Genomic DNA, 23579 nt, shown 5'->3' on the forward strand with positions numbered 1-23579 from the left:
ACATCCTTGCTCCTGTACTCGAATCCTCTCGCTATGAAGGCCAACATGCCATTTGCCTTCTTAACCGCCTGCTGCAGCTGCATGCTTACCTTCAGCAACTGGTGCACAAGGACACCCAGGTCTCGTTGCACTTCCCCTTCTCCCAATCTATTGCCGTTCAGATAATAATCTGCCTTCCTGTTTTTGCCACCAAAGTGGATAACCTCGCATTTATCCACATTATACTGCATCTGCCATGCATCTGCCCAATCACCCAACCTGTCCAAATCATACTGGCACCGGCTTAGACCAGTTGGGCCAAATGGTCTGTTTCTGCGCTGTGAATGCTCGGTAATTCTATCTAACTATGCATGTGCAAGATCGTGCCATGGCAGCACTCCTGGTGCAGGTTCCACTGGGGTGCAAGAAGCATTATGCAAATACGCAAGGTTCTGGTGTTTCTACCATATAACCGGTGCACCCCTCCCTCTGCGGTGTAACCAGCCCTGTTTTTTATGCGCACTGTTTTGTGAATTGTGTAGTATTGACATTTTGCACAGTATATTAAACATCGCATTCGGCTGGATGCTGCTCTTGGAGTCAGACTTTGATTAAAAGGTGCCCTGGAACAGTCCAATCTGTGAGCTGATTAATGGGCAACACGAGCCCTTCAATCTGGCAGGAAATCTCTCCTCTGGTCCTTTTCCAACCCAGTGGGCTTTGAGGCTCTCTCATTTCAAAATAAAGGCCCTAGAGAGGGTGCAGAAAAGATTTACGAGAATGATTCCAGGGATGAGGGACTTCAGTTACGTGGATAGACTGGAGAATCATAGAGTCATAGAGTTTTACAGCACAGAAAGAGGCCCTTCGGCCCATCGTGTCTGCGCCGCCCATCCATCCCTGTCCAGTCTAATCCCATTTCCAGCATTTGGTCCATAGCCTTGTATGCAATGGCATTTCAAGTGCTCATCCAAATGCTTCTTGAATGTTGAGGGTTCCTGCCTCTACCACCCTTTCAGGCAGTGAGTTCCACATTCCAACCACCCTCTGGGTGAAAAAGTTCCTCCTCAAATCCCCTCTAAATCTCCTGCCCCTTACCCTGAATCTATGCCCCCTTGTTATTGACCCCCCTACTAAGGGGAAAAGTTCCTCTTTGTCTACCCTATCTATGCCCCTCATCATTTTGTACACCTCAATCAGGTCCCCCCTCAGCCTTCTTTGCTCCAAGGAAAACAACCCCAGCCTGTTTAGTCTTTCTTCATAGCTGAGGCACTCCATCCCAGGTAACATCCTGGTGAATCTTCTCTGCACCCTCTCCAGAGCAATCACATCCTTCCTATAGTGAGGCGACCAGAACTGCACACAGTACTCCAGCTGTGGCCTCACCAGCGTTTTGTACAGCTCCATCATAACCTCCCTGCTCTTATATTCTATGCCACGGCTAATGAAGGCAAGTATCCCATATGCCTTTTTAACCACCTTATCTACCTGTTCCGCTGCCTTCAGGGATCTATGTACATGTACACCAAGGTCCCTCTGACCCTCTGTACTTCCTAGGGTCCTACCACTCATTGTGTATTCCCTTGCCTTATTTGTCCGTCCAAAATGCATCACCTCGCACTTTTCAGGGTTAAATTCCATTTGCCACTTTTCCGCCCATCTGACCAACCCGTTTATATCGTCCTGTAGCCTGAGGCTTTCCTCCTCGCAATTTACCACCCCACCAATTTTCGTGTCATCTGCGAACTTACTGATCATACCTTTTACATTCTCATCCAAATCATTTATGTAGATCACAAACAACAAGGGACCCAGCACCGATCCCTGAGGTACCCCACTGGACACAGGCTTCCAGTCACAAAAGCAACCTTCGACCATCACCCTCTGCCTCCTGCCACTCAGCCAGTTTAGGATCCAACGCGCCAAGGCACCCTGGATCCCATGGGCTCTTACCTTCTTGACCAGTCTCCTATGCGGGACTTTGTCAAAAGCTTTACTGAAGTCCATGTAAACCACATCCACAGCATTTCCCTCATCCACCCCCCTAGTCACCCCCTCGAAAAATTCAATCAGATTTGTCAGACATGATTTACCCTTGACAAAGCCATGCTGACTATCCCCGATTAATCCTTGCCTCTCCAAGTGGAGACTAATTTTGTCCCTCAGAATTTTTTCCAATAATTTTCCTACCACAGATGTTAGGCTCACTGGCCTGTAATTCCCTGGTTTATCCCTGCTACCCTTCTTGTATAATGGTACTACATTAGCTGTTCTCCAGTCCTCTGGTACATCCCCTGTGGCCAGAGAGGTTCTGAAAATTTGTGTCAGAGCCCCTGCAATCTCCTCCTTTGCCTCCCACAGCAGCCTGGGATACATCTCGTCCGGGCCTGGGGATTTATCCACTTTTTGGCCTGCTAAAACCGCTAGCACCTCCTCCCTCTCGATGCTAATACGTTCAAGTATGTCACAGTCCCCTTGCCCGATTTCTATGTCTGCATCGTCTTTCTCCATAGTGAACACAGATGCAAAAATTCATTTAAAACCCCGCCTACATCCTCTGGCTCTACACACAGATTGCCACTTTGGTCCCTAATGGGCCCTACCCTTTCCCTGGTTATCCTCTTGCCCTTAATATACTTATAAAACATCTTAGGATTTTCCTTTATTTTGCTCGCCAGTGTTATTTCATGGCCCCTCCTCGCCCTCCTAATTTCTTTTTTAAGTATGCCCCTGCACTTTTTATACTCCTCTAGGGCTTCTTCCGTCTTTAGTCTTTTGTAACTGCCAAAAGCCCCCCTTTTATTTCTAATGCATTTTTGTATATCCCTTGTCATCCAAGGTTCCCTTTGCTTGTTGGTCCCACCCTTGACCTTTACAGGAACATATTGGTGTTGTACTCTCTCTATTTCCCTTCTGAAAGTCTCCCACTGTTTTGATGTGGATTTTCCTATAAGCAGCTGCTCCCAGTCCACTTTGGCCAGATCCTGCCTTATCATATTAAAATCGGCCTTCCCCCAATTTAGAACCCTTATTTCCGGGCCATCTCTGTCTTTTTCCATGACCACCTTAAATCTCACCGAATTATGGTCACTGTCGCCAAAATGCTCTCCTACTGACACTTCCACCACTTGCCCGGCTGGGTTTGTTCTCCTTAGAGCAGAGAAGGTTGAGAGGAGATTTGATAGAGGTGCTCAAAATCATGAGGGGTCTAGACAGTGTAGATAGAGAGAAACTGTTCCCATTGGCGGAAGGGTCGAGAACCAGAGGACACAGATTTAAGGTGATTGGCAGAAGAACCAAAGGCGACATGAGGAAAACTTTTTTACGCAGCGAGTGGTTAGGATCTGGAATGCACTGCCTGAGAGGGTGGTGGAGACAGACTCAAGCACGGCTTTCAAAAGGGAGTTGGATAAGTACCTGATGGAAAAAAATTAGCAGGGCTACGGGGAAAGGGCGGGGGAGTGGGACGAGCTGAAGTGCTCTTGCAGAGAGGCGGCACGGGCCGAATGGCCTCCTGTGCTGTAACCATTCTATGATTCTATAAAATGAATAAACCTTCGCTTGCTGCAGCAACCAGTGTGCGTGGGGGAGAGAGACAGACAAGAGGATCCCTGATCAAAGTAAAGTGATCCAAGCATTGATGTCCAGCCTTATCATGTCAGTGTCTGTGTTTCCCCATATTGACTTTTGAAATAAGTTGCTTGTGACTTTTTTTAAACACAGCTGTGGCATTCAAGTGCAGTGTTTCTGTATTGTGAATCACCGCGGTACCTGCTAACCTTCACACGCGAATACACGGTTTATTGGACCCCGAGCTGAGTTTCCGATCCCATATCCTCTCCGTCGCATAGTCCGCCTTCTTCCACCTCCGCAACATCGCCCACCTGTGTCTCTGCCTCAGCTCATCTGCTGAAGCCCTTGTCCATCCTTTTGTCACTTCCAGACTCGACCGTTCCAGCACTCTCCCGGGTGACCTCCCATTCTCCACCCTCCATATCTTCAGCTCATTCAAAACTCTGCTAACCGTATCCTATTCCGCACTGTCTGTTCACCCATCACCCCTGTGCTCGCTGACCTACATCTGCCCCCCTCCCACCCCCCAGCCCTTCAAATGCAAAATTCTTATCCTTCCGTTTATATTCCTTCATGGCCTCTCCCTATCTCGAACCTCCTTCAGCCCTACAACCCTCCGAGAACTCTGTGTTCCTCCGACTTTCTCTCACTCCTTGCGCCCCACCATTGGTGGCTGTGCCTTCACCCATCTAGGCTGTGAGCTTTGGAATTCCCTCCCTAAACCCCTCTACCTGCCCCCGCCCCCTCCTCCTTTAACACCCTCCTTAAAATCCACTTCTTTGACCAAGCTTTTGATCACCACACCTAATATATCCTCCCTTTCCTTGGGGTCCCGTGTGTCGGTGAAGCGCCTTGGGAGTTTTTCTGAATTATATAAATGTTGCTGTGGTGGTGGTGTTGAACCCTACGCCTCTCTGTTCATCCAGACCCCTCAGTGCCGCCCTTGTCCCTGTGTGTGTCCAGCAGGGTTCATGTGATCGCAGTGGGATTCTTTTACCCCATCCCTGATCCTGATGGCATGAGACTAACTATAGTGTCCCTACTGCTGCCCAGACACCGACCAATCAGTGGATTGATCAGGGATCTTCCTGTTCTGTGTGGCTCATCTGCTCCCTTTTATAAACTCAGTGAGCCATTGGCAGTATGTAAGTACGCCATCAGTCACTTGGCTGTTTTTAACTGCTTTGGAAATGTTTGACTCAGTCTCGTCCCTCTCACGCTGGCAGCCTCTGCTGGTCTTTCCATGCCCAATACAGTGCCATTTTCTGTGGTGGCAAAGGAAGATCTAAATTTCAGGTTTGGAAGGGCTGAAAAAATGTTGAGGTTTGGCCTCTGCAGCTTGTTCCGAATACAGGTAGACTATCCTTTATCCGCACTTCCGAAAACCTCTAAAAAACCAAAAGTTTTTTCGTGGAGCGTAAGTCGTGCGCACGACATGACCCGAGTGGCGCCAAACATGACAGGAGTGGTCCGGGAGCTCTGCCTTTCCCTGTGAGCAGGGCAGAGGGTCACAGAGTTCCCTCCTGGGTAGGAGATTGCAGGCCGAGCCGGGCAGTGTGAAGGAGGTACCGGGAGAGTGAACCCAACAATACAGCGGCCCGTCCGATAGTCTTTCCATCCCCCCCCCCCGACCTGATTTGCGGGCCAGCTTAGTGTTGGAGTCAGCCGATATCCGGCTTTCCCACAACTGGCGGCGGCAGTCGAGCCCCAGACCCCCGCTAAGTCAAGGAATTCAGATGCGGAGCAGGGGGAGCCAGAAACCTCGATCTAACGGCAGAAATCAGCAGCCGTTTTGTTCGGTTTTTTTTTCTTCCCCTAGCATTTTTTTTTAAACAGCCCGGCTGTGCAAAGAGTCTCTGTAGCTTAGCAACAGCTTCAGAGACGCTTCCAAGGCTGGGCCCGAGTGTTTACAAGCTGTTGCTAAGCAACAGTGTTTGTTGTCAGATACGGAGATGAAAACCTTCTGAAATCCGAAAACCGAAACACAGCTGATCCCAAGGTTTTCGGATAAAGGATAGTCTACCTGCAGTGCAAAACCTGCTGCACTCCAGTTCCCCAGTGTGTGCTGAGTTAGCCGAGCCCAGTAGTCGGCGTGGTATAGTTGGCCCCACTGCCCTGGGCTAGGGAGGGGAAACGTCCGGCAAATTTCCCGCTGCCAGTTGCCATCCAGCAAACCTGAAGCCTCTTGTGCATCCCCGTCCCCTCCCTTTCATCCCACTAGGGGTGTCTGTGCTTCCAGCAGTCTAGGTCCCACGATTGGAAATTTCCCCCCTGAGTCTCTCTGCCTCAAGACCCTCCGACATTGAGACATCAACCGCATTAAAACAGCCCAATGAAAATCCTCTGATTGAAGCGTTGGCCCCCAATGACGTCCTTGAGTTGACCTCTAATGATCGTATGCGGCAAGCACATCCCAAAAAAAAAAGGCATTTTATATTCCCAATTGGCTTCTTACTGAGCATGATGCTAGCTAAACAGAAGTGTTTGTTTTGTAGAGTGCTTTTGCTTCGGGCTTGTTACGTGATTTTGCTGTCAATGAATTGATCCTGGTGCCCTCCTTCAAATAGTTGACTCTTGCTATGGCAATTCCAAAACCACAACTCTGCCTGCTCCGCTGCCTCTTCCCAGAAAACACCATGCACACGTCATAGTGGAAATGCAAAGGGTTATTGCACACACACACCAGAGAGCTGTCGAGCTTCCTGGCTAGTTTGTTTCCTCTGTGTGTACTTGCAGTAACCAGCCATGTCTGAAGAGAATGCTGACTCTTGAGTCAGCCCAACAGCCCAAATGATTCCATAATTTGTACTTTTTAATATATTTTTTTTATTCTCTTTATGGGATGTAGGCGTCGCTGTCAAGGCCAGCATTTATTGCCCATCCCCAGTTGCTCTTTCGAAGGTGGTGGTGAGCCGCCTTCTTGAACCGCTGCAGTCCGTGTGGTGAAGGTACTCCCACAGTGCTGTTAGGGAGGGAGTTCCAGGATTTTGACCCAGCGACGATGAAGGAACGGCGATATATTTCCAAGTCATGATAGTGTGAGACTTGGAGGGGAACTTGCAGGTGGTGGTGTCCCATGTGCCTGCTGCCCTTGTCCTTCTAGGTAGTAGAGGTCACGGGTTTGGGAGGTGCTGCCGAAGAAGCCTTGGCGAGTTGCTGCAGTGCATCTTGTAGATGGTACACACTTCAGCCACGGTACGCCGGTGGTGGAGGGAGTGAATGTTTAAGGTGGTGGATGGGGTGCCAATCAAGCGGGGCTGCTTTGTCCTGGATGGTGTTGAGTTCCACTTGATAACACTGTCGACAACACCTTGCATCACTTTGCTGATGATTGAGAGTAGACTGATGGGGCGGTAATTGGCCGGATTGGATTTACCCTGCTCTTTGTGGACAGGATATACCTGGGCAGTTTTCCACATTGTCGGGTAGATGCCAGTGTTGTAGCTGTACTGGAACAGCTTGGCTAGAGGTGCGGCTAGTTCTGGGATCCAAAGTTGCATAATAATGTAGAACTCCACCAGTTGATCACTGTAGCTGCTGGCATCTCTGTGATTGAATCATGGCAAGAGAGCCCCAGGTGGGCAGAGGAAACACTTCAAGGACACCCTCAAAGCCTCCTCGAAAACGTGTAACATCCCCACCGACACCTGGGAATCCCTGGCCCAAGACCGCACAAAGTGGAGGAGAAGCATCTGGGAAGACGCCGAACACCTCAAGTCTCTTCACCGGGAGCAAGCAGAAGCCAAGTGCAAACAGCGCAAGGAGCGCACGTCAACCCAAGCACCCCACCCACCATCTGCCCCACCTGTGATAGAGACTGTAGGTCCTGCATTGGACTCATCAGTCACCTGTGAACTCATTTTTAATTTGGAAGCAAGTCATCCTCTGCTCTGAGGGACTGCCTAAGAAGGCGCAGAAGATCGCAGCTAAGGGAGCCCATTCGCCCCGTCCATCCAGAAAGCCCCCACAATTCCTCCATCACAGCATCCAACTCTTTTTATTAATGATCCCAGAATTTTTGTATCCACTAATCTGCTAAGAACCCATTCCATTTGTTGATCATTTTGTCTCAACTACTTCCTGACATCAGTCCTCAACTTGTCTTTCACCAATTTGAACCTATGTCTCCTTGTCCCGCCGACACACATTACTTTGTATACTGTTTGCTGTCTCAGAAATTTCTCGGGTCATGTTTTGGTCACTTCCTGCCATGGCTGAGAAGCCCAAGTTTCTCCAGTCAGTTCTCGTAACTCAGTCCCTCTAATGTCAGGGCTCAATCTCGTGGCTCATCTTCACACTGTCTCCCTTGTCTGAGTGACCAGCACTGGACACGAGGTGCGGTCTGCCCAGAGCACTGTACGGTTTCAGCATGGCTCCCTCTGACTTGCACTCTTCTCTTCTGGAGCCTTGGGATGTTAAAGGCGCCATATAAATGCAAGTTGGTGTAATGCAGTGTTCTGTGTTGGCCTTCCTGCTTTACACATGGAATCAACCAAAGCTCCTCGATACTGCTATTCACCGTTCATGGGGTACCTGCTGCACATTCTTTCTTCCGATGTGCAGTATGTATCCACATTGAATTTTATTTGCCACCCAGCTGCCCATTTAGATTTAGTTTAGATCAGCTTCATGCCGTATGTCCTTGGCTCCCTCTTCATCAGCCAAATCAGTGCCTGCTGTATGTAAATTATTAAATGGCTGACGACACTTGGTGTTACCATAACCCAGTTGACATTTGTATTAACATAAGTTTGTCGAGACATCCCTGATCGCTTGGTGAGTAGTTATACTGCTGTGTGTGCTACTGAGCCAAACTGATTAGGAAATGCCTTGTATCTTTGGGGCTAGGGAGGGTGGAATAAACCAGCCAGAGTTCCCCATACTGATCACTGTCCAGGAACCCGTGTTTGAAATTGTATGTGTATAGAATCATTGAACAGTGCAGCACAGAAGAAGTCCATTCGGCCCATCGAGTCTGTGCCGGCTCTTTCGGAGCAATCCAGTTAGTCCCACTCCCCCGCCCTTTCCCCATATCCCTGGAATATTTTCTCCTTCAGGTATTTATCCAGTTTCCTTTTGAAGGCTACTATTGAATCTGTATCCACCGCCCCATCAGACAGTGCATTACATAAGAACATGAGACGTAGGAGCAGGAGTCGGTCATTTGGCCCCTCGAGCCTGCTCCGCCATTCAATAAGATCATGGCTGATCTGATCTTGGCCTCAACTCCACTTCCCCGCCCGCTCCCCATAACCCTCGACTCCCTTATCGTTCAAAAATCTGTCGATCTCCACCTTAAATATATTCAATGACCCAGCCTCCACAGCTCTCTGGGGAAGAGAATTCCAAAGATTCACGACCCTCTGAGAGAAGAAATTCTTCCTCATTTCCGATTTAAAAGGGTGCCCCCTTATTCTGAAACTATGCCCCCTAGTTCTAGATTCCCCCACGAGGGGAAACATCCTCCCTGCATCTACCCTGTCAAGCCCCCTTCAGAATCTTATATGTTTCAATAAGATCCCCTCTCATTCTTCTAAACTCCAATGAGTATAGGCCCAACCTGCTCAACCTTTCTTCATAAGACAACCCCTTCTTCTCCGGAATCAACCTCGTGAACCTTCTCTGAACTGCCTCCAATGCAAGTATATCCTTCCTTAAATAAGGAGACCAAAACTGTACGCAGTACTCAAGGTATGGTCTCACCAACGCCCTGTACAGTTGTAGCAGGACTTCCCTACTTTTATACTCCATTCCATTTCCCTTCCTAATTACTCGCTGTACCTACATGCTAACATTTTGTGATTCATGTACAAGGACCCCCAGATCAATCTGTACCTCAGCATTGTGTAATCTCTCCCCATTTAAATAATTTGCTTTTTTAATTTTCCTACCAAAGTGGATAACCTTGCATTTTCCCACATTAAACTCCATCTGCCAGATTTTTGCCCACTCACTTAGCCTATCTATATCCCTTTGGAGATTCTTTGCGTCCTCCACACAATTTGCTTTCCCACCTATCTTTGTATCATCAGCAAATTTGGCTACATTACACTCAGTCCCTTCATCCAAGTCATTAATATAGATTGTAAATAGTTGAGGCCCCAGCACTGATCCCTGCGGCACCCCACTAGTTACAGTTTGCCAACCTGAAAATGGCCCATTTATCCCGACTCTCTGTTTTCTGTTAGTTAGCCAATCCTCTATCCATACTACTATATTACCCCCAACCCTGTGAGCTCTTATCTTGTGTAGTAACCTTTTATGTGGCACCTTATCGAATGCCTTCTGGAAATCCAAATATACCACATCTACTGGTTCCCCTTTATCCACCTTGCTCGTTACACCCTCAAAGACATCCAGCAAATTTGTCAAACATGATTTCCCTTTCATAAAACCATGCTGACTCTGCTTGACTATATTATGTTTTTCTAACTGTCCTGCTACCACTTCCTTAATGATGGACTCCAGCATTTTCCCAATGACAGATGTTAGACTAACTGGTCGATAGTTGCCTGCTTTCTGTCACCCTCCTTTCTTAAATAGGGGCGTTACATTTGCGGTTTTCCAGTCCGCTGGGACCTCTCCAGAATCCAGGGCATTCAAAATCTTAACCATTTATTGCGTAAAAAAGCTTTTCCTCCTGCTGTCTCTGGTTCTTCTGCCAATCACCTTAAATCTGTGCTCGCTGGTTATCGATCCTTCAGCCATTGCAAACAGTTTCTCGTTACTTTATATAAACCCTTCATGATTTAGCACCTCCATCAAATCGGGCAGCCGATTAACGTCTCATCCGAAAGTTGGCACCTTCGACAGTGGAGCACTCCCTCAGTACGGCACTGGGATTGTCAGCCTGGATTATGGGCTGGAGTGGGGCTTGAACCCACTACCTTGTGGCTCAGTGGCGGGAGTGCCACCACTGGGCCAAGGCTGACACTTTGACGAGGCTGACTGGACAGGATTCGGGCTCAGCTATGATGGCGCACACGTTGACTAGCCTGGCTGCACAGATTGTACAAACGTAAAAAATTCTGCTGCCCCGTAACCTAAGTCGCACCAAGCCCCGTTCACCCTTCACCTCCTCTGTGCTCGCTGACTGACATTGGCTCCCAGTCTGGCAATGCCTTGATTAAAAAAAAAAAAAAAAGGTTCATCCTTGTTTTCAAGTCCCTTGCTCCCTCCCTATTTCTGTAATTTTTATTATTTGAATGGCAATAGATTGGGAGAAGGGGAAGTGCAAAGAGACCTGGGTGTCCTTGTGCACCAGTCGCTGAAGGTAAGCATGCAGGTGCAGCAGGTGGTTAAGAAGGCAAATGGTATGTTGGCCTTCGTAGCAAGAGGGTTCGAGTACAGGAACAAGGATGTCTTGCTACAGCTGTACAGGGCCTTGGTGAGACCACACCTTGAGTATTGTGTGCAGTTTTGGTCACCTTACCTGAGGAAGGATGTTCTTGCCATGGAGGGAGTGCAGCGAAGATTCACCAGGCTGATACCTGGGATGGCAGGAATGACGTATGAGGAGAGATTGTGTCGATTGGGCTTATACTCACTGGAGTTTAGAAGATTGAGAGGGGATCTCATCAAAACCTATAAAATTCTGTCAGGCCTGGACAGACTAGATGCAGGAAGGATGTTCCCGATGGCCGGGGAGTCCAGAACCAGGGGTCACAGTCTAAGGATAAGGGGTAAGCCATTTAGGACTGAAATGAGGAGGAATTTCTTCACCCAGAGAGTGGTGAACCTGTGGAATTCTCTGCCACAGAGGGCGGTGGAGGCCAATTCATTAAATATATTCAAAAAAGAGTTGGATATATTTCTTAAGGCTAAAGGGATATGGGGAGAAGGCAGGGACAGGGTACTGAATTTGGATGATCAACCATGATCTCATTGAATGGCGGAGCAGGCTCGAAGGGCCGAATGGCCTACTCCTGCTCCTATCTTCTATGTTTCTATGTAATCTCCTACAGCCCTCCAAGATCTCTGCGCTCCTCCAGTTCTGGCCTCTTGCGCATCCCTGATTTCCTCCCCCCACCCCCATTGCTGGCCGTGCCTTCAGCTGCCTTGGCCCTAAGCTCTGGAATTCTCTCCCTAAACCTCTCCGACACTCTACCCCCCTCCCCTCCTATGACGTACCTTAAAACCGACCTCCTGTCCTAATATTTCCTTATGTGGGTCGGGGTGAAATTCTGTTTGAAAATCTCTGCTGTGAAGCGCTTTGGGAGATTTTACTACGTTAAAGGTGCTGTATAAATGCAAGTTGTTGTTGGTTGGGGAGGTATTGGAAGGTGGGTGATGCCTATGGAGCTGTACACTGGGGGTGGGGGAGGGAGTACTGCACAGCAGAGGTGTTGTATGGTTATGCGCATTTGTCGCCACTGTGAGCTTATTAAATAATGCATGCTTCTCCTTGTTGCTGTAGTCATCGACCCCCAGCCTTAATGTGAACGATTGCTTGGGTTCAGTTGGTTATTGATTAGGGTTAAAATAATTGGGTGCTTTCCAGAAGATCTATATATTAATGTCAGAGTAAGATGTTTCTGCGTCATTATCCCCCATTGAGAGATGATGTGGCACCGAAGCCTTGACTCCCCAGAACCCATGATCTGCAGGGCTGCCACTGTCGGTCTCTCGGCTTCCCTGTGTTCCCGTTCACCGCTCGGCGTGCTGGGTTCTCCTTTACATTTAACGCGTGCACAGGTTCTTGATACATTTTTGTTCTGGGAACATCCAACAAGGTCCATACCCTCCGGCCACCACCTCCAATAATGATTGTGTAGGGGTAGGGAAGAGAATCGGAGGAGAGGGAAGCAGATTTTAAGACTAATTAACACAGTCCACTTCATGTATGGTTAAAGCTCTTGGATTTAGAAAGAACGAACTTGCATTTCTATAGCACCCTTCACTGTCTCAGGACGTCCCAACGTGCCTTACAGCCAATGAAGTACTTTCTGAGGTATAGTCACTGTTGTAATGTTGGAAATGCGGCAGCCAATTTGCACACAGCAAGCTCCCACAAACAGCAATGAGATACTGACCAGATAAGAATTTAGGGAGCTAGGTAGCAGACTAAAGAGCAGGACCTCAAAGGTTGTAATCTCTGGATTACTCCCGGTGCCACGTGCTAGTGAGTATAGGAATAGGAGGATAGAGCAGATGAATGCGTGGCTGAAGAGTTGGTGCAGGAGGGAGGGAGGGCTTTAGTTTCCCGGATCACTGGGCCTGCTTCTGGGGAAGGTGGGACTTGTACAAGTCGGACAGGTTGCACCTGAACCAGAACGGGACAAATATCCTTGCGGGGAGGTTTGCTAGCACTGTTCGGGGGTGTTTAAACTAACTTGGCAGGGGGATGGGATACAGAGTGGAGCTATAATAGGGGGTGATGTACAGCCAAATATAGAGGAAAAAATAAGTCAGACTGGAAGGCAGAGCAAATATGTAACGGCACAAGGGAGTAGGGCAAGGCTAAATGGCATTTATTTTAATGCAAGGAGTCTTACGAATAAGGTGGATGAACTGAAGGTGTTGATGAACACATGGGAGTATGATATTGTTGCTATCACGGAGACATGGTTGAGGGAGGGGCAAGACTGGCAGCTCAACATTCCGGGGTATAGAATCTTCAGGCGCGACAGAGGCGGGGGGGGGGGGGGGGCGGTAAAAGAGGAGGGGGTGTCACAATATTAATTAAGGAGACAATTACTGCTGTAAGGAGGGATGATATATTAACAGGTTCCTCTAATGAGGCCGTATGGGTTGAACTTAAAAACAAAAAGGGGGCTAGCACTCTGCTGGGAGTGTACTATAGGTCCCCAAACAGCCAGGGGGAGATAGAGGAACAGATATGTAGGTAAATCTCAGAGAAGTGTGCAAATAATAGGGTAATTATAGTGGGGGATTTCAACTTCCCCAATATTAACTGGGATAGTCAGAGTGTGAAAGGCTTAGAGGGTGCAGAATTCTTAGTGCATCCAGGAGAGCTTTTTGAGCCAGCATGTAGAAAGTCCTACAAGAGAGGGGGTGATACTGGACCTAACTCTAGGGAATGTAGCCGGGCAAGTGGTAGAAGTGTTAGTTGGTGAGCACTTTGGTGACAGTGACCATAATTCGGTGAGATTTAAGGTAGTCATAGAAAAGGACAAGGATGGACCGGAAATAAAGGTTCTAAATTGGGGGAAGGCCGATTTTAATATGATAAGGCAGGATCTGGCCAATGTGGACTGGGATCAGCTACTTGAAGGAAAATCCACATCAGAGCAGTGGGAGTCTTTCAGAAAGGAAATTGAGAGAGTACAATGGCAACATGTTCCCGTAAAGGTCAAGGGTGGGACCAACAAGCCCAGGGAACCTTGGATGTCAAGGGATATACGAGAATGTATTAGCAAGAAAAGGGGGGCTTTTGGCAGATACAAAGGACTAAAGACAGAGGAAGCCCTAGAGGAGTATAAAAAGTGCAGGGGGATACTTAAAAAAGAAATTAGGAGAGCGAAGAGGGGCCATGAAATAACACTGGCGAGCAAAATAAAGGAAAATCCTAAGGTGTTTTATAAGTATATTAAGGGCAAGAGGATAACCAGGGAAAGAGTAGGGCCCATTAGGGACCAAAGTGGCAAACTGTGTGCAGAGCCAGAGGATGTAAGTGGGGTTTTAAATGAATTTTTTGCATCTGTGTTCACTATGGAGAAGGACGATGTGGACATAGAAATTGGGCAGGGGGGTTGTGATATACTTGAACATATTAGCATCGAGAGGGAGGAGGTACTAGCGGTTTTAGCAGGCTTAAAAGTGGATAAATCCCCAGGCCCGGAGAAGATGTATCCCAGGCTGCTGTGTGAGGCAAAGGAGGAGATTGCAGGGGCTCTGACACAAATTTTCAGAACCTCTCTGGCCACAGGGGATGTGCCAGAGGACTGGAGAACAGCTAACGTAGTACCATTATTCAAGAAGGGTAGCAGGGATAAACCAGGGAATTACAGGCCAGTGAGCCTAACATCAGTGGTAGGGAAATTATTGGAAAAAATTCTGAGGGACAGAATTGGTCTCCACTTGGAGAGGCAAGGATTAATTAGGGATAGCCAGCATAGCTTTGTCAAGGGAAGATCATGTCTGACCAATTTGATTGAATTTTTCAAGGGGGTGACTAGGTGTGTGGATGAGGGTAGTGCAGTGGATGTGGTTTACATGGATTTCAGTAAGGCCTTTGATAAAGTACCGCATAGGAGACTGGTCAGGAAGGTAAGAGCCCATGGGATCCAGGGTGCCTTGACACATTGGATCCAAAACTGGCTTAGTGGCAGAAGGCAGAGGGTGATGGTGGAAGGTTGTTTTTGTGACTGGAAGCCTGTGTCCAGTGGGGTACCGCAGGGATTGGTGCTGGGTCCCTTGCTGTTTGTGGTCTACATTAATGATTTGGATGTGAATGTAAAAGGTATGATCAGTAAGTTCGCAGATGACATGAAAATTGGTGAGGTGGTAAATAGCGAGGCGGGAAGCCTCAGGTTACAGGACGATATAGATGGGTTGGTCAGATGGGCGGAACAGTGGCAAATGGAATTTAACCCTGAAAAGTGTGAGGTGATGCATTTTGGACGGACTAACAAGGCAAGGGAATACACAATGAATGGTAAGACCCTAGGAAAGACAGAGGATCAGAGGGACCTTGGTGTGCATGTACATAGATCCCTGAAGGCAGCAGAACAGGTGGATAAGGTGGTTAAAAAGGCATATGGGATACTTGCCTTCATTAGCCGAGGCATAGAATATAAGAGCAGGGAGGTTATGATGGAGCTGTACAAAACGCTGGTGAGGCCACAGCTGGAGTACTGTGTGCAGTTCTGGTCGCCACACTACAGGAAGGATGTGATTGCTTTGGAGAGGGTGCAGAGAAGATTCACCAGGATGTTACCTGGGCTGGAGCGCTTCAGCTATGAAGAGAGACTGGACAGGCTGGGGCTGTTTTCCTTGGAGCAGAGAAGGCTGAGGGGGGACCTGATTGAGGTGTACAAAATTATGAGGGGCATAGATAGGGTAGATAGAAAGGAACTTTTCCCCTTAGTAGGGGGGTCAATAACAAGGGGGCATAGATTCAAGGTAAGGGGCAGGAGGTTTAGAGGGGATTTAAGGAAGAACTTTTTCACCCAGAGGGTGGTTGGAATCTGGAACTCACTGCCTGAAAGGGTGGTAGAGGCAGGAACCCTCACAACATTCAAGAAGCATTTGGGTGAGCACTTGAAAGGCCATTGCATACAAGGCTACGGACCAAGTGCTGGAAAATGGGATTAGATTAGATAGGGCTTGATGGCCGGCGCGGACGCGATGGACCGAAGGGCCTCTTTCTGTGCTGTATAACTCTATGACTCTAATCTTATTTTTCGATGCTGATTGAGGGATAAATATTGGATAGGACACGGGGAGAATTTCCCTGCTGTTCATGGTGTCTACCCGAGAGGACAGACGGGGCCTCGGTTTAACGTCTCATCCGAAAGATGCTAAATTGGCGGAGAGTCACTTCTTTGGGCTCCACTGGCTTGCTGTCTGTATTTCTGTTGGAATGGGAGAGGCGGAGTGCGGCAGAGAGAGAGCACTAACCACCCCCCGCAGCTTCACCTCGCGTTATTGCATCCCAAGCCACCTACCTAATGAGGTCTTGACAAGCCGCTTTTATACTGTGCTCGTTTAGTATTGAGTCTGGAAGACATTGCTAAATTCAGCTCCCCTGTTGTAGTGGCAGACCCTTTTTGTGCTTCTGTAATCTCTGGGACAAAGGAGTCGGCTTTAGCAGCTCACGGACACTGGTCTCCCGGAACTGAAGAGAGCGCCATTATAAAAATACCTTTACTCTTCTTACTGATTACTCCTCTTCCTTTCACCACCGACCCCATCTAATCCTGAGCAGCAGTCCTCGGCAGCTTTACTATGCTGTATATTAGATGCAGGTGGGAGAGGAGGATGTGCTGCAACTAGTAGGTTTCAAACTCAGTCAAGACAAAGTTCAAGTGTTTACGCTGCTCGTTTACAGAACTAGTGTTAATCGTGTTTGGTCGTAGCATGGACTGGTGCTCAATGTTCCCGCTGAGGCGCGTGCAGTAATCTGAAAGGTCCCGCGCAGGCCACTCTCCGCCATTTACGTTGTAAACACTGCGATAATATAATAGCAAAATACTGCGGATGCTGGAAATGCCACTAAGGGTCTCTGATCAACTGTGTATAATTCCCTTTAACAATGTGTTAGCTACAGCCTGAATCTGTGTCTTTGTATATACTGTTTGCATGTACAGAGCGCGGTCCCTTTTAAGAGCGCGGGCAAACGCGATGACGTCACGCTGTTCATCACGTGATTCCCCAACGGCGGGAAAAACGCGATGATGTCATGACGCCAGCCACGGGACCGCCCAAGCAGTCCTCGTGGAGCCTCCGAAGTGATAAGACCTGTATTCGTAGTTCTCTTGCGTTTGTTTGTTAAACTCAGTTAGTTTTACATTAAACATGTTTTGATTGATCGCCTGAGTCGACCTCAGTCTCTTGATAGGAACTGGACATTCCTACAAAATAACAGAAAATGCTGGAAATACTCAGCAGGCCAGGCAGCATCCGTGGAGAGAGAAACAGAGTTAACGTTTCAGGTCTGGGGCTCTTCATCAGAACTGGAAAAGGCTGGAGATGTAACATAGTAAGCAGGTGCAGAGACAGGGGGAGGGGGTGGTTAGGAGGGGAGGAAGGAATTGAAAGAACATACTGTACTTCTGTAAGAGGTAGGAAGGATATAATGTTGCAAATGGGAGTGGCAAAAATCATACTGCATGAAAAATGGGGGCAGGGATAATTATCTGAAATTGTTGAACTCGATGTTGAGTGCGGCAGCCTGTAAAGTGCCCAATCGAAAGATGAGGTGCTGTTCCTCGAGCTTACGTTGAGCTTCATTGGAACAATGCAATAGCCCGAGGACAGAGAGATCAGAGTGGGAGTGAAGCGGTGAATTAAAGTGTCAGGCGACCGGAAGCTCAGGGTCACCCTTACGGACTGAACGGAGGTGTTCCGCAAAGCGGTCGCCCAATCTGTAAACACTGTGTATGCGCAGAAATTTAAAGGGACCGCGCATTAAAGGAAACAGGCCGCGCAGAACAAAGTGCCGTTTACAGGGAACATTGGCTACGAGCCCCAGAGTTTTCCACAAGCACTTGGGAGAGACTTTCGATGCTGGGGAAAACAGTTATTTAAGCAGATCTCAGCTGAGTCAGCAGTGGGGGAATCACAATTAGCGCCCGAGTCAGAGCTCAGGGAAAATCAGTCAGGGTTCATGTTCCTGATTCCTGTCGCGTGATCCCTGCTGGTAAGATGTTAAATCGAGCTCCCAGCTGCCTGTTCCGGAGGATGTAAAAGATCCCATTGACTGACGTTCATTCCTAATCCAATGTTACCAAAGCAGATAAACTGGCCAGTCAACTCATTTGCTGCTTGTGGGACCTTGCTGCGCGTGAGTTGGTTACTGTGCTTCCCTACACGACAACAGTGACTGCACTTCAAAGTTCATTGGCTCTGAAACACTTTGGAATGTCCTGAGGATGTAAAACGTTCTACATAAATGCAAGTTCTTTTCCCTGTCTCTGTTTCTCTCCCATCCTTTCTCCCCTGCGTGCGCTCTCTTTCTCACTCGCGCTCGCTCTCTCGCTCTCGCTCGCGCTCTCTCTCTCGCTCGCGCTCTCTCTCTCGCTCGCGCTCTCTCTCTCGCTCGCGCTCTCTCTCTCGCTCGCGCTCTCTCTCTCGCTCGCGCTCTCTCTCTCGCTCGCGCTCTCTCTCTCGCTCGCGCTCTCTCTCTCGCTCGCGCTCTCTCTCTCGCTCGCGCTCTCTCTCTCGCTCGCGCTCTCGCTCGCGCTCTCTCTCTCGCTCGCGCTCTCTCTCTCGCTCGCGCTCTCTCTCTCGCTCGCGCTCTCTCTCTCGCTCGCGCTCTCTCTCTCGCTCGCGCTCTCTCGCTCGCGCTCTCTCGCTCGCGCTCTCTCTCTCGCTCGCGCTCTCTCTCTCGCTCGCGCTCTCTCTCTCGCTCGCGCTCTCTCTCTCGCTCGCGCTCTCTCTCTCGCTCGCGCTCTCTCTCTCGCTCGCGCTCTCTCTCTCGCTCGCGCTCTCTCTCTCGCTCGCGCTCTCTCGCTCGCGCTCTCTCTCTCGCTCGCGCTCTCTCTCTCGCTCGCGCTCTCTCTCTCGCTCGCGCTCTCTCTCTCGCTCGCGCTCTCTCTCTCGCTCGCGCTCTCTCTCTCGCTCGCGCTCTCTCTCTCGCTCGCGCTCTCTCTCTCGCTCGCGCTCTCTCTCTCGCTCGCGCTCTCTCTCTCGCTCGCGCTCTCTCTCTCGCTCGCGCTCTCTCTCTCGCTCGCGCTCTCTCTCTCGCTCGCGCTCTCTCTCGCTCGCGCTCTCTCTCGCTCGCGCTCTCTCTCGCTCGCGCTCTCTCTCGCTCGCGCTCTCTCTCGCTCGCGCTCTCTCTCGCTCGCGCTCTCTCTCGCTCGCGCTCTCTCTCGCTCGCGCTCTCGCTCGCGCTCTCTCTCGCTCGCGCTCTCTCGCTCGCGCTCTCTCGCTCGCGCTCTCTCTCTCGCTCGCGCTCTCTCTCTCGCTCGCGCTCTCTCTCTCGCTCGCGCTCTCTCTCTCGCTCGCGCTCTCTCTCTCGCTCGCGCTCTCTCTCTCGCTCGCGCTCTCTCTCGCTCGCGCTCTCTCTCTCGCTCGCGCTCTCTCTCTCGCTCGCGCTCTCTCTCTCGCTCGCGCTCTCTCTCTCGCTCGCGCTCTCTCTCTCGCTCGCGCTCTCTCTCTCGCTCGCGCTCTCTCTCTCTCTCGCTCGCGCTCTCTCGCTCGCGCTCTCTCGCTCGCGCTCTCTCTCGCTCGCGCTCTCTCTCTCGCGCTCTCTCTCTCTCTCGCGCTCTCTCTCTCGCTCGCGCTCTCTCTCTCGCTCGCGCTCTCTCTCTCGCTCGCGCTCTCTCTCTCGCTCGCGCTCTCTCTCTCGCTCGCGCTCTCTCGCTCGCGCTCTCTCTCTCGCTCGCGCTCTCTCTCTCGCTCGCGCTCTCTCTCTCGCTCGCGCTCTCTCTCTCGCTCGCGCTCTCTCTCTCGCTCGCGCTCTCTCTCTCGCTCGCGCTCTCTCTCGCTCGCGCTCTCTCTCGCTCGCGCTCTCTCTCGCTCGCGCTCTCTCTCGCTCGCGCTCTCTCTCGCTCGCGCTCTCTCTCGCTCGCGCTCTCTCTCGCTCGCGCTCTCTCTCGCTCGCGCTCTCTCTCGCTCGCGCTCTCTCTCGCTCGCGCTCTCTCTCGCTCGCGCTCTCTCTCGCTCGCGCTCTCTCTCGCTCGCGCTCTCTCTCGCTCGCGCTCTCTCTCGCTCGCGCTCTCTCTCGCTCGCGCTCTCTCTCGCTCGCGCTCTCTCTCGCTCGCGCGCTCTCTCGCTCGCGCGCTCTCTCGCTCGCGCTCTCTCGCTCGCGCTCTCTCTCTCTCGCTCGCGCTCGCGCTCGCGCTCTCTCTCTCGCTCGCGCTCTCTCTCTCGCTCGCGCTCTCTCTCTCGCTCGCGCTCTCTCTCTCGCTCGCGCTCTCTCTCGCTCGCGCTCTCTCTCGCTCGCGCTCTCTCTCGCTCGCGCTCTCTCTCGCTCGCGCTCTCTCTCGCTCGCGCTCTCTCTCGCTCGCGCTCTCTCTCGCTCGCGCTCTCTCTCGCTCGCGCTCTCTCTCGCTCGCGCTCTCTCTCTCGCTCGCGCTCTCTCGCTCGCGCTCTCTCGCTCGCGCTCTCTCGCTCGCGCTCTCTCGCTCGCGCTCTCTCGCTCGCGCTCTCTCGCTCGCGCTCTCTCGCTCGCGCTCTCGCTCGCGCTCTCTCGCTCGCGCTCTCGCTCGCGCTCTCTCGCTCGCGCTCTCTCGCTCGCGCTCTCTCGCTCGCGCTCTCTCGCTCGCGCTCTCTCGCTCGCGCTCTCTCGCTCGCGCTCTCTCGCTCGCGCTCTCTCGCTCGCGCTCTCTCGCTCGCGCTCTCTCGCTCGCGCTCTCTCGCTCGCGCTCTCTCGCTCGCGCTCTCTCTCTCGCTCGCGCTCTCTCTCTCGCTCGCGCTCTCTCTCTCGCTCGCGCTCTCTCTCTCGCTCGCGCTCTCTCTCTCGCTCGCGCTCTCTCTCTCGCTCGCGCTCTCTCTCTCGCTCGCGCTCTCTCTCTCGCTCGCGCTCTCTCTCTCGCTCGCGCTCTCTCTCTCGCTCGCGCTCTCTCTCTCGCTCGCGCTCTCTCTCTCGCTCGCGCTCTCTCTCTCGCTCGCGCTCTCTCTCTCGCTCGCGCTCTCTCTCTCGCTCGCGCTCTCTCTCTCGCTCGCGCTCTCTCTCTCGCTCGCGCTCTCTCTCTCGCTCGCGCTCTCTCTCTCGCTCGCGCTCTCTCTCTCGCTCGCGCTCTCTCTCTCGCTCGCGCTCTCTCTCTCGCTCGCGCTCTCTCTCGCTCGCGCTCTCTCTCTCGCTCGCGCTCTCTCTCTCGCGCTCTCTCTCTCGCGCTCTCTCTCTCGCGCTCTCTCGCTCGCTCTCTCTCTCGCTCGCGCTCTCTCTCTCGCTCGCGCTCTCTCTCTCGCTCGCGCTCTCTCGCTCGCGCTCTCTCTCTCGCTCGCGCTCTCTCTCTCGCTCGCGCTCTCTCTCTCGCTCGCGCTCTCTCTCTCGCTCGCGCTCTCTCTCTCGCTCGCGCTCTCTCTCTCGCTCGCGCTCTCTCTCGCTCGCGCTCTCTCTCGCTCGCGCTCTCTCTCGCTCGCGCTCTCTCTCGCTCGCGCTCTCTCTCGCTCGCGCTCTCTCTCGCTCGCGCTCTCTCTCGCTCGCGCTCTCTCTCGCTCGCGCTCTCTCTCGCTCGCGCTCTCTCTCGCTCGCGCTCTCTCTCGCTCGCGCTCTCTCTCGCTCGCGCTCTCTCTCGCTCGCGCTCTCTCTCGCTCGCGCTCTCTCTCGCTCGCGCTCTCTCTCGCTCGCGCTCTCTCTCGCTCGCGCTCTCTCTCGCTCGCGCTCGCTCTCGCTCTCGCTCGCGCTCTCTCGCTCTCGCTCGCGCTCTCTCGCTCGCGCTCTCTCTCTCGCTCGCGCTCTCTCTCTCGCTCGCGCTCTCTCTCTCGCTCGCGCTCTCTCTCTCGCTCGCGCTCTCTCTCTCGCTCGCGCTCTCTCTCTCGCTCGCGCTCTCTCTCTCGCTCGCGCTCTCTCTCTCGCTCGCGCTCTCTCTCGCTCGCGCTCTCTCTCGCTCGCGCTCTCTCTCGCTCGCGCTCTCGCTCGCTCGCGCTCGCGCTCGCTCTCTCTCGCTCGCGCTCGCTCTCTCTCTCTCTCGCTCGCGCTCGCTCTCTCTCTCTCTCTCGCTCTCTGGCTCGCGCTCTCTCCTTATTCTTTATCTGTATAGCCTGACATTGGTTAACGTGTTGGTTGCAGTTTAGTATTATATTGATTTGAATCCTTAAAAAATCATACTGCAGTACATTTTGCTGATTCACTTCCATTTTGCATTTTTATATTTCAGGTCCGGGGAAAACTCCTTCACTGGGAACAGGATTCCACACCAACCTCGGGAAGGAGTCACGCGCACAGACACTCCAGAATGGTAAATCTGCAGCAACATTAGACTAGCGAGAGGCAGCCTTCCTTTAAGCCTATGTGTGTCTCTGTCTTTGCATTCCTTCGAGAACAGCCCACTGGAGGTTTCCGGAGACTTGGGGTTTTAATATCGGGCTGGTAACGGTGTCCTGGATTTGTTTAACTAGCTACAATGCCCTTCACTTTGTCTGCAGCCTGTAGACTTCTCCCCCTCCATCTCAAATTGAAGGAACTAGGCCACTTTTAAAGGGAGCTTGTGGAATTAAAGGAAACTTGTTTTTCCCTGGAGCAGGGTTGTCAACACTTTAGGTTGTTGGGTTACTGGGCCCGATACTTACCGGGCTAATTACAAATGTTTACAATGACGAGCAAAGAATTCAAACAATACTTCAGGTTTGCACAGAATTAGAAAACTGATTTTTTTTTTTAAACTGCAAATATTTTACTGGAAGGGATTTGGATTTTTTCCTGTATTTGTGCAGCGCAATATATCTGAATTGGCAATCTCATCATATGTTCTAAATTGATGGCTGCTTCCCTATTTTGTCTTAGTTTTTTTTAAATAATCGACTGTACTTTTATTAACATCCTTTCAGTGTGGTCCGTCAAATTCTTCACTCAAAGGGTAGTGGAAATCTGGAACTCTTTCCAAAAGGTTGTGGATGCTGGAGATCAATTAAAGTTTTGAAGACTGAGATCAATAGATTTTTGTTGCGTCATGGTATCCAAGGATGTGGATCAAAGGCGGGTAAATTGAGTTGAGGTGCAGATCAGCCATAATCTAGTTGAACAGGCCTGAAGAGCTGAGCGGCCTCCTCCTGTTTCTCAAGCAATTTATTGCTTGAGGATTTGGTATTGCATCAATGGAACAAAGAGGCAGTGCTCTGCGCTGATTTTAAGCACTTTACAGCCAATGAAGTACTTTTGAAGTGTAATGTAGGAAATATGGCAGCCAATTTGTACACGGCAAGCTCCCACAAACAGCACATGACCAGATAACCTGTTTTAGTGATGAGGGATAAATATTGGTCAGGGAGCACTCCCCTGCTCTTCTTAGAAATAATGCCATGGGATCTTTTACGTCTCATGTGAAAGATGGGGCATTTTGCAGTGCAGCGCTCCCTCAGTACTGACCCTCCGACAGTGCGGCGCTCCCTCAGTACTGCCCCTCCGACAGTGCGGCGCTCCCTCAGTACTGCCCCTCCGACCGTGCGGCGTTCCCTCAGTACTGCCCCTCCGACAGTGCGGCGCTCCCTCAGTACTGCCCTTCAGTACTGCCCCACCGACAGTGCGGCGCTCCCTCAGTACTGCCCCTCCGACAGTGCGGCGCTCCCTCAGTACTGCCCCTCTGACCGTGCGGCGCTCCCTCAGTACTGCCCCTCAGTACTGCCCCTCCGACAGTGCGGCGCTCCCTCAGTACTGCCCCTCAGTACTGCCCCTCCGACAGTGCGGCGCTCCCTCAGTACTGCCCCTCCGACAGTGCGGCGCTCCCTCAGTACTGCCC

At 51.2% G+C, this 23579-nt stretch overlaps 1 protein-coding gene across 1 annotated transcript in view; it reads left to right on the plus strand.

The window, feature by feature from the left end:
- The window catches only part of brf1b (BRF1 general transcription factor IIIB subunit b), a 465668-nt gene that overhangs the window by 53491 nt on the left and 388598 nt on the right, over nucleotides 1-23579 (plus strand). The window contains exon 2 of the mRNA XM_086002586.1: nucleotides 22002-22082. Coding sequence (XP_085858712.1) covers nucleotides 22002-22082 — 81 coding nt within the window. The remainder of the gene's footprint in view (nucleotides 1-22001; nucleotides 22083-23579) is intronic.

This window comes from Somniosus microcephalus, chromosome 12 (genome assembly GCF_052327205.1).
Source record: "Somniosus microcephalus isolate GS21.2 chromosome 12, FLI_Smic_1.0, whole genome shotgun sequence".
Classification (NCBI taxonomy): Eukaryota; Metazoa; Chordata; class Chondrichthyes; order Squaliformes; family Somniosidae; genus Somniosus; species Somniosus microcephalus.